General features: G+C 36.9%; 1 protein-coding gene across 1 annotated transcript; it reads left to right on the top strand.

Annotated features, from left to right (window-relative positions):
- The first annotated feature begins 587 nt into the window (after positions 1 to 587).
- LOC142533948 (uncharacterized) lies at positions 588 to 3,367 on the top strand. Its single transcript, XM_075640883.1, has 3 exons — positions 588 to 2,501; positions 2,597 to 2,715; positions 2,787 to 3,367. The coding sequence occupies exons 1-3, from the start codon at positions 2,330 to 2,332 to the stop codon at positions 2,964 to 2,966; spliced, it is 471 nt and encodes a 156-aa protein (XP_075496998.1). The 5' UTR covers positions 588 to 2,329; the 3' UTR covers positions 2,967 to 3,367.
- The last annotated feature ends 10,510 nt before the right edge of the window (positions 3,368 to 13,877 follow it).

Raw genomic sequence — 13,877 nt, 5'->3', positions numbered from 1 at the left:
GCTTTAAGGTGCCGAGCTGGTCGGACTTTTATGACTTGTCACGCTCTGTTGGACTTAAGTAATGTGTCGAGTTGAGCTGGGCTTACGGGTGCCGAGCTGGTTGGGCTTTACAAGCTCTTGCTGGAAGACATCCTTGTGAGATGACCAACAAGTGTTGGACTTACTTTTTTGCAGTGTTCTAAATGGCGGTCGAGGCGGACGCCTATGCATTAGGCGGGTGTTTTAAGCGTCCCAAGCTATACTGACATTGGGGAGGCGGGTCGAGGCGGCAAGCAGGCGAGTCGAGGTGGGGAAAGGCGGCGAGCAGGCAGGCTAGGCGGGCGAGGCGGCGAGCAGGCGGATGAGGCAGGCAGTCAAGATTTTTAAGTTGTAGTCAACAATTTAAAAAACAACTTAAAAATCCTAGTCAAAAATTTTAAAAATCTAGTCAAAGTCAACTAATTTTAAATATTAAAACCCTAACACATCTCACTTTCTTTATTTTATTTTTTGTTTTCACTCTCAACTCTTAACTCTCAGCCACCACACACAATCCGCACGTCGCCGCCCGCCGCGGACCGCCGCCACGGACCGCTTCCGGTGCTGTCGCCTACTGCTGCCAGCAGTCAGAATATTTAGGTTAGGCATTGCATATTTATTATTTATCATACTTTTTTATAATATTTCAGATTTTGTGATTTCAAAAATAAATTTTTTTTTCCTATTATTAATTTATTATTTTATTTTTTTATTTATTGTTGAAGATTAATGGCGAAAAAAGATAAAAAAACCGGAGTTGGAATTTAAGCCAAAGTCTAATGGTATTGTTTGGGAATATGGGGTGTTGTATAATAAAGAGAAAAGAGATTGAATCACATGCAAGTTGTGTAAGAGGCTTATTAAAGGAGGAGTTTATAGGATGAAACATCATATTGCGGGTATTGTAGGACAAGTTGAAGCATGTCCTAAAGTATCCGATGATGACAAAAAAAGATTGGGAGACTATCTTGAGAATATATAGCAAGAATAAAAAGCGTCAAAGGGTGGAAGAATTAAAAGAAGAAAGGGCAGAGGTAAACATATGTGTTGATGAAGAGGATGGTGATTGTCAAGTGATGGGAGATAATTTTAAAAAAAAAAGCCAAAGAATCTCGGGCCTATTGATAAGTGGACATCCGCAATCGATCCAACTAAGACAAGACAACAAAACATAAATGATGCTTTGAAGTTAAAGTTTACAAATGATGTGCATGAGTATGTTACTAGATGGATATACGAAACGGGGATTCTTTTTCATTCAATTGACAATCAAAGTTTTAGACAACTTGTAGAGGCGATTGGCCAGTTCGGTCAGGGCTACAAATCTCCAAGTGAATATCTTTTAAGAGAGCCACTTTTGAAGCAAGAAGTTGAGATGAACAAATTTTCTCTAAAAAAACATGAAGAAGAATGGATGAAAAATGGATGTTCAATAATGACCGACGCATGGACCGATCGCAAGAGGAGAAGCATTATGAATATATGTGTTAATTGCTAGCTAGGCACTTCATTCCTTGGTTCTATTGAAGAATCCATGGAGGCACACACCGGGGTTTATATATTTGAGTTTGTTGAAAAATATATCATTGAGATTGGCCCGCAACATGTTGTTCAAGTAGTGACGGACAATGCCACAAACAATATGGTGGCGGAGGATTTATTGAAGGTTACACAACCTCAAATTTTTGGACCTCTTGTGCGACTCATACAATCAACCTCATGCTTGAAGAAATTGGAAAACTACTCAAGTTTAGCGGAATACTTGAGAAAGAAAAGGCCTTGACGATATTCATCTATGCACATCATAGAACTTTGGCTATTATGAGAAAATATACCAAGAAGAGTGATATTGTGAGGCCCTGGGTGACTAGATTTGCTACTTCATTTTTGACTTTGGAAAGTCTCAAAGACAAGAAAGATCAATTGAGACTCATGTTTACATCCGATGAATGGAGCAAAACAAAGTTTTAAGGAGTAGTGTGAAGGGAAAAGCGGGGGAAGCCACGATAACAAGTATATCCTTTTGGAATGATGTTTCTTTGGCTTTGAATGTCTTCACCCCTTTAGTGAAAGTTTTACGTCTTGTTGACGGTGATAAGAAGCCCTCCATGGCATTCTTATTGGGTGCTCTTAAACAAGCCAAAGAAGACATTAAAAAGTCTTTCAAAAAAGAGTAAAATACCATCCCTATTTTGAAGATTATTGATGAGAAGTTTAAGGGTAGACTTGATAGTCCTTTGCATTATGCCGCTTATTTATTGAATCCCTCTTTTACTTCAAAGATTCAAGCATATCAAATGACACCAATTTCATGAATGAGTTTTTGAATTGTGTTGAGATAATTTTTGCCACTGACGAGAACATGCAATCTACCATTGCTAATGATGAATTGCTGAAGTATAAGAGTAAATCTGGAAAATTTGGAAGAAAAATGACGGTCGCGGCATATGAGAAGGTGGATGTGTACCATGACTTTGACTCGGGTAAATCTTTTTTCTTTTACTTTTATTCATGTCAGTACATGTATTTTTTTTACCCATCTTTGGTTTAATTATTTTTTCCTCTTTGCTTTTTTAAGTTGGATGGTGGTCCAATTATGGTGGTGACACTCCAAACTTACAAAAAATGGCAATGAGATTTCTCTCTTTGACAAGTAGTTCATCGGGGTGCAAAAGAAATTGGAGTCAATTTGAAGGGGTAAATATTGAGAACTAATTTATAAATTATGTTATCTATCTTTTTTTTAAACAATGGTTTTAAATTTTTAGATACATACTAAGAAGAGGAATAGGCTTGAGACATCAAGATTGAATGATCTTGTATATGTCAAATTCAATGCTAATCTTATGAAGAAGAAGAGTAAAAGAGAAATGGGTGGAGATTTGCTTCTATCCTCTCAAGATAGTGAAGCTCAAGGTTGGCTTGTCAATGATGGTGATGGAAGATGAGGTCGAGCCGGGTTCAGGACTTACTTGGAGAATGGTAGCGGAGGCCTCGGGAGCGGATGAAGTGCTACATCCAAGGAGGAGTGCAAAGAACATTCCCGTTAGAGAACTTGACGAAGATTTATATACATTGGAGGAGGAGAATGAAGAAAATGTTGATTTTGAGTCCGATAATGAGAGGATCATGGATATAGTAGATGGTGCATATGTAGATGATTTGGAAGATTAGTTATGTTTAGTCTACTACTTGTTCTAATGATGGATAATTGATTGAAACTTTGAAATTTAAACTTAGTTTTTTGGCTTTGTTAGCATGATAGCATTAATATGATGATGAATATTTATTAATTGCACATTATCTAGATGATATTATATTTTGTGCTTAAAAATTATTTAATTGCACATTTTATATTGCATGATTATCTATAAAAAAATTACTTAAAAAATTTCAACCGCCTAGGCGGGTGACCGCCACGTCACCGCCTCCCGCCATTTACAACCTTGTTTTTTTGCATACTTAGATGATTGGACCGTAGAAAATGAATAAAATAACTCCTTGATAGTAAAAAATGTTGAAAAAAGCTTAAACTAGAATTAAATTTGGAACAACATAAACAATATTAAAAGAAATACTTAGATTTACTGACTTGTTATTAAGTCTTCTAGGAGTAATAATTTTTTAGATGAAAAGCATTCTAGGACCGTTTGGTCCTTCTTCCTTCAACACTTTAGAAGGGGTGGGTTGAATAAACACTCTGGCTTTTTAAATCTTTTTGAGTATGAATCAGTTCTTTGATTGAACTGATTCTGAAATCTTATTTGTTAATATAAATTAGTCAACTAATGATAGTGAAAAATTAGAATGAAATATAGATTGAATACTAAAGCTGAGGTGCTGTAAAAAACTAAATAAACAATAAAATATAACACAATAATTTTTATGGATGTTCGTAGACCTCAAATGCTCCTACATCATCACTTCTATCTCAAGGATATGTTTTTCACTAAAATACTTTGATGTATTACTACTGATTGTAATAATTCACTTCACTGCCAAGCCGAAACTATTAGTTTTTCAACATCGTACAATAGATAACTGAATCGGTATGAGAAGAAAACCGAATGCTACGAATAAATACAATGAAATGAGAGCTAAAGTGTGTGATTTATAGACTGAGAAATGATTGAGAATGTATAAAAACTGATTGATGATCGTAGATATTTTGTTCAGTATTTTTCACCAACTTTCTTCAACTGAATCGATCAGCTATATATATTCTTCGATTCCAACGGTCGCATTGAATGCATTTGTGACTAATATCCATTGAATCGTCCATGTAGATGACTTTATCTGACAGTCGTATGAAATATCAAATTGTTTTGTTCTATTTCATCTATTTTGTTTTGATACGAACTATCAGTCTGTTGGCTGATACAACTGATGATGTGGGGCCCTTAACTCCTAATCGTTATTACAATGCAATCTGATTAGGGTTAACTAATTACAGCGGAAAACGAGTTTAAATTTTCTTTACAATGAGCCCAAATCATTTTATTTGAATACTAAAAATAGTATTTAATCTCACGTCATAAACATGCCCACACGTAATCAAAACCAATCATATACAAACAACTCATATCCTCGGGACATGCCCCGGTATATAGATACATATACATATATACTGGGAACAAGACATAAACATAAAACCTCAGCCCAAGCTGTGGCTCCCTCCAGAAGTACCCTCTCCGGTCTCCTGATATCCTGGAGTACCTGCCATTGTCCACACACAAAGACAACAACAGCCCCCCTTGGGGGTGAGCAAAGCTCCGTATGGAACAACCAATCATATATACCACATATATCTAAACAATGATATATGGTATGCAATGCATGTATGTCGTGGAGGTATCGGGTCAAATGCCCATCCACTGATCACATGTCAGAATCAATTGAATCGCTATCAAATCAATGCTCGAGCTGGCACACCGGCCTCAATAAGGGATACTCGTATGATAGCGTCGACAAAGCGCCATCAAATCCCAAATCTCATATCCAATCATCGGGGCCACAATTGTCTATGCTTTGCGGGTCATATAATACCAACATAGCAATTGTGTTCACAAACCCCAGAATCCAATCAAATCATATCAGGGTATCCAAGGATCATAGCTCAACGTGCATGTCATGTATCGATGTATGCATCAAACGATGTGTGTTAACAAAACATTTATTTTATACATCGATATTTCAATCTCAATGTCATGTATGCCACATCAATCAACAAATAAGGCATATAGACATGTATTGTTATTCCAATCAATCAAATCAATCCTACATATATCATATAATACAGATACCTGTCGTATGTTACCCGGTCGCAACATACCTCAATTCTTAGTTTCCGGTTGATGTAGCCTGAAGATATTGATATTACACTTTATCTACATCAATAACATACTCATTTCAATCAATAACATGATTCAAAATCATTAATATAGTTTCAAATATCATTTGAAACTTCAAAAATTCATATCAAATCCAAATCAGATCATAATTCAATTCCGACTTCGAATATAAGTTTATTGTCGGTTATTCTACTACAAACAGAAAATTCAACTTCAGATACACGCTATTCCAGCACTTCAATAATTAAAGGTACTGAAACTAAAAGAATCTTACCTCAAAAGAACGCTCTCGACATGAGAATTCCGAATATATAATTTGTTTTAATGTTTGGACAACGTTCGATATAGTTTTTAGAAATAAAACTCGAATTCTCTTTTCTGTTTTTTCCTTTCCCTCTCGGTTACTTCATGTTCTTTCTCTGTTATTTCCTATTCTTATTAATCATGATTTCATTATGCTAATCTCCCATTCCATGTCACATGAAGCACTTTCATTCATATGCAAAAGTTGAGGACACGTGTACTTGAGGGACTACTACATGCATCCATTCAATTTCCTTTTCCTTTTTCCCATTTTACCATTTTGTTTATTTGATTATTTTTCAAGTTATTTACCATCATGCCATCAAATTTTATTTGAGTATTTTTCAAGTTATTTACACATATGCCATTACAATGCCTCAAGGAACTATGGAGAAGTTTGAACTGTCCATGTGCCTAGATTATTTCAAATCTATTTTCAATTAATTGTCGTAATTAACGTTAATCAAATCATGGGGTCTCACAGATGACGTGGCTTAACTGAACAGGAGTCAACCTGATCGACACATCAGTTCAGCTGGACAATATCAGTTCTAGCTGATATCTCTCCGTTTTGAACATGTCAATTGATATAGTTCTTTTCAGTTCAGTTTTGAGAAATCTCCAACTCTAATTTCCAATTCGTTTATTGAACTTCATTTCATCGGTTTTAAGACTTATTTATTCTTATAGGAACTTCAGTTATTAATCCATTTAAGTCTGATAAATTTTCTTTAAGTTACGATCTCTTGATTATGTCCTATCAGTTTGGTTCTTTACTTTCCTTACGAATTTATTTGTCAAACTCTGAAACTCATAAATTCCAACAATTTCCTCCTTTTCGGTGTTTGACAAAATTTAGATATCTGAATTGTTGAATTGAATTTTCTGATAAACTTGGTATAACTGAAATACTGAAACTGATTATAGATAAAATAATGTACATATTCGTACATATATTTCAAAATAAAAAAATTACAAACGTCGCTCAGACTATCAATTGATTTAGAACCCTTGATCGTTTCTTTGATTTCTTTTCAGCCGGTCCTTTATAAGTTGGTTTGTCTGTTCACTCCGCTTCTTACTGTTTTTCCCTACTGCTGTCTGCTATTCTTCCCCTTTTTGTCAACACCCACTGTTCTGGAGAAGAGAAAGAATGTTGAACTGACCTGTGTAGATACCTCAGCCAACTGATTTTGTACAATGTCAATCTTCTTTGATAGGATTATATGTACAAAATCAATTCGGTTGCTGAATAGTTCCTGGGAGGAGAGTAGAGTTGTTATTGTAACTTTTTTCCTTTTCCTCTTTTCCACTGTTTCAAAGAGAGCAGCTACATCATTTGTCAGTTTCTTCAAGTCCTTCATAGTGTGATCTTTCAATGTGTCCAGACTTAAAGAATACAGTAGTTGAGAGGATTTGACTTGAGAGATATTAGAACCAAGATATGTAAGATGAGATAAAATATTGTCCAACATCACATTAGCTTCTAGTGGGAGTTTCAAGGGAGAATACTTAAGTGTGAGCTTTTTCTTTCTCTTTTCCCTTCTGAGTATATTCCACTATTGCAAGCTGATATGTGACAGCATCTTGGCCTATATCTTCTGCTCTTTCTGCTACTATTTTCTTGAACAGATTGATTCTGAGGCTGATCCTGATGATCGCTTGTAGCACATGATTCCTTTGCAGTCGTCCAGGAGGAGAACAGTTGAAGAGTAGCTTCAAACATGAAGAAAGTCTAAGGAAGCACCAAGTGAGATGAAATCAGTTCTGGAACAGTTGATGGTTCCTGGACTGTTGAAGTGACAGTTTGTTTAGTCGGTAACTGAACTGTATCAGCTTGGACTTCTGCTTCTATTGTTGGGACAGGTGCTTCTTCTTCCATTGGTGCAACAACAACTTTATCAGCAGCAGTATCATCTTTATATTCCATTTGAATATCCTCAGCTATTGATGGCAACAACTCGTCAACATTTGCTATGGATAGGCCTTCTACATTATAGATAGATGGTTGTGCTACTATTTTAGATACTGATAAAAGAATTAATGTTGTTGATGAGAAGGGTTGATCAGCAGAGGTGGATGGAAGAAGGACCTTTGGAATCGGTTCTGCCTATTATACCATATCTGACTTAGTTTCAGCTGGAACGCTAACTGCTCCTCGGCAACTTCAGTTGGAATAAACTCCTCAGCTGTTGTGGGACTGCTAGTTTCCACTGGAACATTTAACTTCTGTCCCATCTCCCAATTCTTAATATTCATTTGGAGAGTGATGAGATCAGAATCCAGTTGTTGGAAAACTGCTCGATCAACGTAGGCAGTTGGACCAGCTGGATCATAGTTCGACTTTAATTCAGCTGTTACCTCACTCATTCTCTTGATTCTCATTAATTCAAAGATGTATGACCTTCTCTCCATGGCTTGGACGACTGAGGTTGCCTTTACAGCCTTCATCACTGCCAAGTCCAGTTGAGATGAAGCGTTTCAGAACTTTTTTCTTCTTGATTTCTTGGCAAGGGTGATTGTTCTGAATTGCCTCATTCATCATAATGCTCGATTTTTCAGATAAGCATGCTCAATGATGGCGTCCATGATAAGGTATATCTGTGTTTGAATGGCATTGCTGGGCCTTGGTTCTTCAGTCAGCTTTGCCTTGCTCTACGGATCAGTTAGGGCATGAGACATATCAAGTCCTGAACCAGTTGTGTCCTCCACTTCTCTGATGAGCACTCCTTTTGGGCGTGCTTGCACAGAATGATAGCGCAGACAACTGTGGTGAGAGAAGCTAGAATTTCAATCGTCTTCAGCTTCACTCTGAATTCAGTTATTACTGTGGAGAAGTAGTGAGTTGCAGCTTTGGTCTTGAGTTTGGCTGCTGGTAGAACTGACTGAATCGGAACTGCATGGAGAGGTTTCTCAACTCCGGAGGGCAGTAGTCTGAGCTCAAGAAGAGCTCCTGGAGTGGCAGCCGGCTTGGTCTTCTGAGATCTCGGCTTCTTCATCAGTTGAGGAGAGGGGGGTCTTCTCTGAGTCACTGGTGAATATAACCAGTTTCCTCTTAGATTTTGAAGTAGCAACTGCTTTTTCCTTGACAGCTTCTTGGGCTTAGCAGCTGTTTAGTGAATGTTGGACTTCTTTGGCTGAACATTGTAAGCATTGTACACCTTGAATTTTGTAACTGACGAGGAAGATTCCGGAAGAATCCTTGAGTCCTCTATCAGTCTGCTCAGCTGAAGTGCTGAACCCTTAGACTGCTTCGTGGATTGCACCATATTTTTCAGAATAGTGAAGAGAATAGATGACCAGTTCATATTGATCCCTTTCACAATCACAGTCATCACTTGGAACTTCTCGAGTGTGAGGGCAGCAAAGTAACCAACTTTTGCTAGAATGCCCTTAGCAACAATGTCAGCCAGTTGCTGAAATTCTCTCTTTAATTCCTTTTTGGGATCAGAGACTTCAACCTTTCCACTGGCTGAAATAATGATCAATATCTCTTCAATTTTGACAGCATATACCTCTGAAAAACTGGTGAAGCCTTCAGCTGGAAGATGAAATAGGTTCCTAAAAAATTCTTCATCTACGACCATAAGGTGGTCGCTGACTTTCATCTGAATTTTTCCCTTGTCTGTCACCGAGCTGGATTCATAGATAGATATTATTTATGCAGGGTGAATCTTTTGAGTTTCTGGCCCTATAAAGTAACAAAGCCCAGATGCTTCAATCTTCACGAACATGCTGCGAACTGAATCATCAAAAATTGCTAGAACCGATTCGAAATCGATTGCAATAGCATTCAATAAGAAAGCTGGGGTTTGAGCTGCCATTTTGATCTAATTTTATCTGTAAAAAGAGAAGGAGAATAGAAGTGATTTGCTCTGAAGGATTCGAGACTTAAGAAAATTTAGAAAGTGTGATAACAAATATGAGAAAAGGCGGCTACTAAATATGCCTCGTGACTTTCCAAATTTCGGACACCTGGCAGTTTGTTATAAGTTTGAACATAATAATATGTCATTCAACCGTTGCCATTTATTTTTAGACACCGAAATTTGGCAGTTACGCAAAAATGAGATTTTAACGTTTGAAATTTAAAATTAAAAAATTCAAATTAACTGCCAAATTTAGTTATATATTTTTATTAAAGAACTTAACCAAATTAAATTTAGTTAACTTATGCGATAAGATCAGTTGATTTATATGCTGACTGATCAGTTGGTGACTGAATCAGTTTAGTTTATGAACCACTGAAATTTGTCTTATTAGTTGACTCATTGAAATTCTACGTTCCCCCTAAATTAATCATTAAGATAAATCAATAAGCCCTAAAATATTTCTAAATAAAGAAAACTTAGTCTCGGGTAGTGGCTTAGTGAAGATATCCAATGCTTGTTGTTCAATTGAGATGTATTCCGGCCTGATGTCTTTCTTGAGAGCATGATCTCTGATGAAATGATGTCTGACATCAATATGCTTGGTTCTTGATGAAGAACTGGATTATATGTAATAGCATGATGGAGCTGGTGTTGTCACACAAGATTGATGATTCTTCAATAATTACTTCATAATCTTTCAGTTGTTGCTAAATCTAGAGCAGTTGAGCCCATAAACTTCCAACCGCTAAATATTCAGCTTCAGTTGTGGAATTAGTAATGTATGTTTTCTTCTTGTTGAACCATGAGATCAGTCTGCCTCCTAGAAACTGACATGATTCACTTGTACTCTTGCGATCAAGTTTACATCCTGCATAATCTGCATCTGAATATCCAACTAGATTGAAAGATGAATCCTTAGCATACCATGAGCTCACATTTTATGTGCCTTTCAGATATTTCAATATGCTTTTAGGAGATAAGAAATGCGATTGATTAGGACTCGCTTGTAAACTAGCACATAAACATACACCAAACATAATATCAGGACGGCTAGTAGTTAGGTATAACAAAGAACTTATTAGACTTTTGTAAAATGTCATCTCAACTGATATTCCCCCTTCATGTTTATCTAATTTACTTGATGAACTCATGGGAGTGGATGCGGCTGAACATGTTTCCATGTCAAATTTCTTTAGTAGTTCTTTTGTATATTTGTTCTGAATGATATAAATACCAGTTTCCAAATGCTTCACTTGCAAACCGAGAAAGAATGTCAGTTCGCCCATCATACTAATCTCGAACTTATCGCATAGTTTGGGGTAAGTTAATCTAAATATGATATCAACATAGATTTGAACAAGTAATGAATGATATTTCTTTGAGAAATTAAACAGAGTTTTGTCAACTATTCCTACTGTAAAATCATGATTAATTAGAAACTTGGATAAGGTCTCGTAAGAAGCTCTAGGTGCTAGTTTTAGACTATATAGAGCTTTATTAAGATGATAAACATGGTCAGGGAGTAAGTGATCTAAAAAACCTGGGTGATATGAATGTGATCATGTGTGGCGTGCTGAAAGTTGGACGAAGGTTTAAGGAGCGTCGTTGTCTCGGAATTTCAAGCTTGATAATTATTAGTGATGTAAAATCAAGTATTAAAGTCATTGACGGAGTTCAAAGAGGAATATAAGGAAGGAGTGCCAAGCAACCGAAGGAAAATGAAGAAACTCAAGGATAAAGCCAAAAAACAGCACACACTTTAGGCCAGAACAATCCGCGCCCAGGCGGCCAATTCTTACCGCCCGATCACCGTACTTACTGTCCAAGAGATAATTACAGAACACCCCGCGCCCGAGCGGTAACATCTTACCGCCTACGAAATTTGGCACACTTGTTTGATTATTATCTTGAGTTTATTCAAAAGTTTTGGAGTTTTTCTCTCAAACATTCAAAGCCTTGTTTTGTTCTTCAAATCAAACTTATCAAAGATTTATTCTTGTGACGTTTGTCGATTGATCTCATACGGATTGTCAATGACCAGTTCTTTGTAGATTCGCCTGTTTCTCAATTGTTTCACTCGTGAATATTTATTGCTAAGTTTCATAGCTTAGAGGTGAATATAACAAAACCCATACTGGATTCAAAAGATCGGGACAACAAAACGGATCCTTAACATTATCAAATTGAGGGCGCGATTCCAATTAATCATATTTTCTTTTCTTGGGTAAGATGATTCATATCATTTGGTATCAGAGCTTTGGCTCATTGAATTCAAGTAAGTATCCATTGTTATTATCAGATATGTTTATTCTTTCGTTCTGTTTGCAGATCTGTTTTGTTCTATCATTCTTTGCCTTTCGTGAATTAGTGATTCTCAAAATTTTGAGATTTTTTTCTTGGGATTTTTTAGTTTAACAATCACACTTGTCGTAACGTTCGAAAACCAGCCTACGTAAACCACATGCATGCAAATTATTTAAATTGCTTAATTATTTTATTAAATTGATTTTAAATGCTTGCATGATATTTATTAAATGATTAAAGGTATGATTGCATGATTAATGATAATATGACATGATTTCATGAAATTAAAGGATTTTACCCGAATATTCGATAATAGGAAAGGGAAAGGAGACCGGGGACGACAAAGACAATAATATTTATTTTCCATTAAATATGTGCAAGGCTTCCTAATATGATTGAAAATGATTTAATTCTCCTAAAAATGTTAGAGTTCAAAATTTTTTTCGAGTCGAGCTCGATTTTTCCCGAGAAGTCGGTTTTGGACAAATGAGGAGTTTTTAAAAGATCAAAATATTATCTATAAATTTTTATGTTCCAATTAAATAACTGTTATTGGGCCCAATTTAATTATTTAAAGTAGGTCCAATTGCCCTTAAGCTTGCAAGCCTAAAACTCAAGCTCATTAGTATGTTGATTAAATCTATAAATATGTTACCTAGGCTTTCAAAACACCACAATTCAACCTTGTGGCAGCCGAAATCTCATAGCACACACACACTAAAAAAATCGAGATTTTAGAAGGAAGAAAATCAAGGGTTCTTCGTCGTCAGGTCGTCCATCTTCGCACCCTCGTCGACAATTGAGTATTCGAGCGCTATAAACGCAAAGGCACATTTTATAAACTCTTTTAAACATCATAAAAATCATAATATGCATGTTTTAATTGTTTATGTGTGAAAATATGTTTGTACTATTGGTTCAACGTTTTGTCAAATATTTTCTAAGTTTCAACGATTTAATACTTGGTTTTTAAAACGTTATGAATCCAATGGACACGCTGCCAACTTAGGATGTTATATGAATGAAATAATGTTAAAACATGACAAAAGTAAAGTGAAAACAGGCTGAAAACTGTAGATAAGATAAGGGAGAAACCGTGGGTTTTTGAATGGTTTGTTCAAGGTTCAAGGGGCGTCTACTATGCGTGGGGGCTGGGGATTGGCCAGGGCTGGTTGGGGCTTGTCTAGGGTCGTGTACTAGGGCTAGGAAGAGTCATAGCATGGCTAGGGCTCAATGGAAGTGGCTAGGGAAGAGTCTACTTGAGCTAGGACTCTTCTCGAGCGTGCGAGAGGGAAGGGTTGAGAAGAGGGGCTTGCGGTTGGCCTGGGTGCAAGCCAGGATGGTCCATCAGGGTCCATGGGAGATGGGCAGGGGTTGGCAGGTGGGTGCGCTGTTGGCTCGTGGGAAACGTGAAGAACACATCTTGCGTGCATGTTGCAGCTGGTGTGTTGGGGCTGTTCGCGTGGCTTGCCGTGCGGGGTAGGGGCTCGGTGGTGGTCCAGGCTAAGTCTGGGCATGGTCCAGGGTCGGTGAGGGTCCAAGGTGATCACTGGTTAAGGGGCTAGAGGAGTCTTAGGCTAGAAAGGAAGGGTGCACGCACAGCAAGGATCTTCTGTCAATGAGGGTTTGAACAAGGTAGGGTCTTTTTCTATGGGTGAGGGCTGGTCAGGAGGGTGCCTAGGTGGGTTGGCTCAGGTTTGGCTCGAGGTGGCTTGAGTAAATTGGGAGATGGCTCGGGTTGTTCGATTATAGGTCAAAAATGAGAATTAATGACTGAATATTGGAACCATTTGTCAACGGATGTGGTTCATGACTCACAAGGTATTTTAGGTAATAAAAAGGTTATGTTTAAAATATGGTAAGAGAATACGGAGTTTGAATTTATTCGGGAATTAATTTTCTCACGAAACATTAATTAAAGAATTAATTACAAATCCTAGATTTAAGCTTAATAAATTTGTGAAAAATTAGATTTAAACTTAAATAATTATTTAGGATAAGCCCATGTCATTGAAAGTAAGAAAAAGAT

The sequence above is a fragment of the Primulina tabacum genome, chromosome 18 (assembly GCF_025594145.1).
Source record: "Primulina tabacum isolate GXHZ01 chromosome 18, ASM2559414v2, whole genome shotgun sequence".
In the NCBI taxonomy this organism is placed as follows: domain Eukaryota; kingdom Viridiplantae; phylum Streptophyta; class Magnoliopsida; order Lamiales; family Gesneriaceae; genus Primulina; species Primulina tabacum.
The sequence above is the reverse complement of the archived record's forward strand: the minus strand, read 5'-3'. Positions and strand labels throughout refer to the sequence as shown.

What these genes read in the sequence shown, in the direction of transcription:
- LOC142533948 (XM_075640883.1), top strand. Translation starts at nt 2,330, where the DNA reads ATGAATGAGTTTTTGAATTGTGTTGAGATAATTTTTGCCACTGACGAG. An exon ending in GTACCATGACTTTGACTCGG is followed by an intron (nt 2,502 to 2,596) that starts GTAAATCTTTTT and finishes TGCTTTTTTAAG; the next exon opens with TTGGATGGTGGTCCAATTAT. An exon ending in ATTGGAGTCAATTTGAAGGG is followed by an intron (nt 2,716 to 2,786) that starts GTAAATATTGAG and finishes TTAAATTTTTAG; the next exon opens with ATACATACTAAGAAGAGGAA.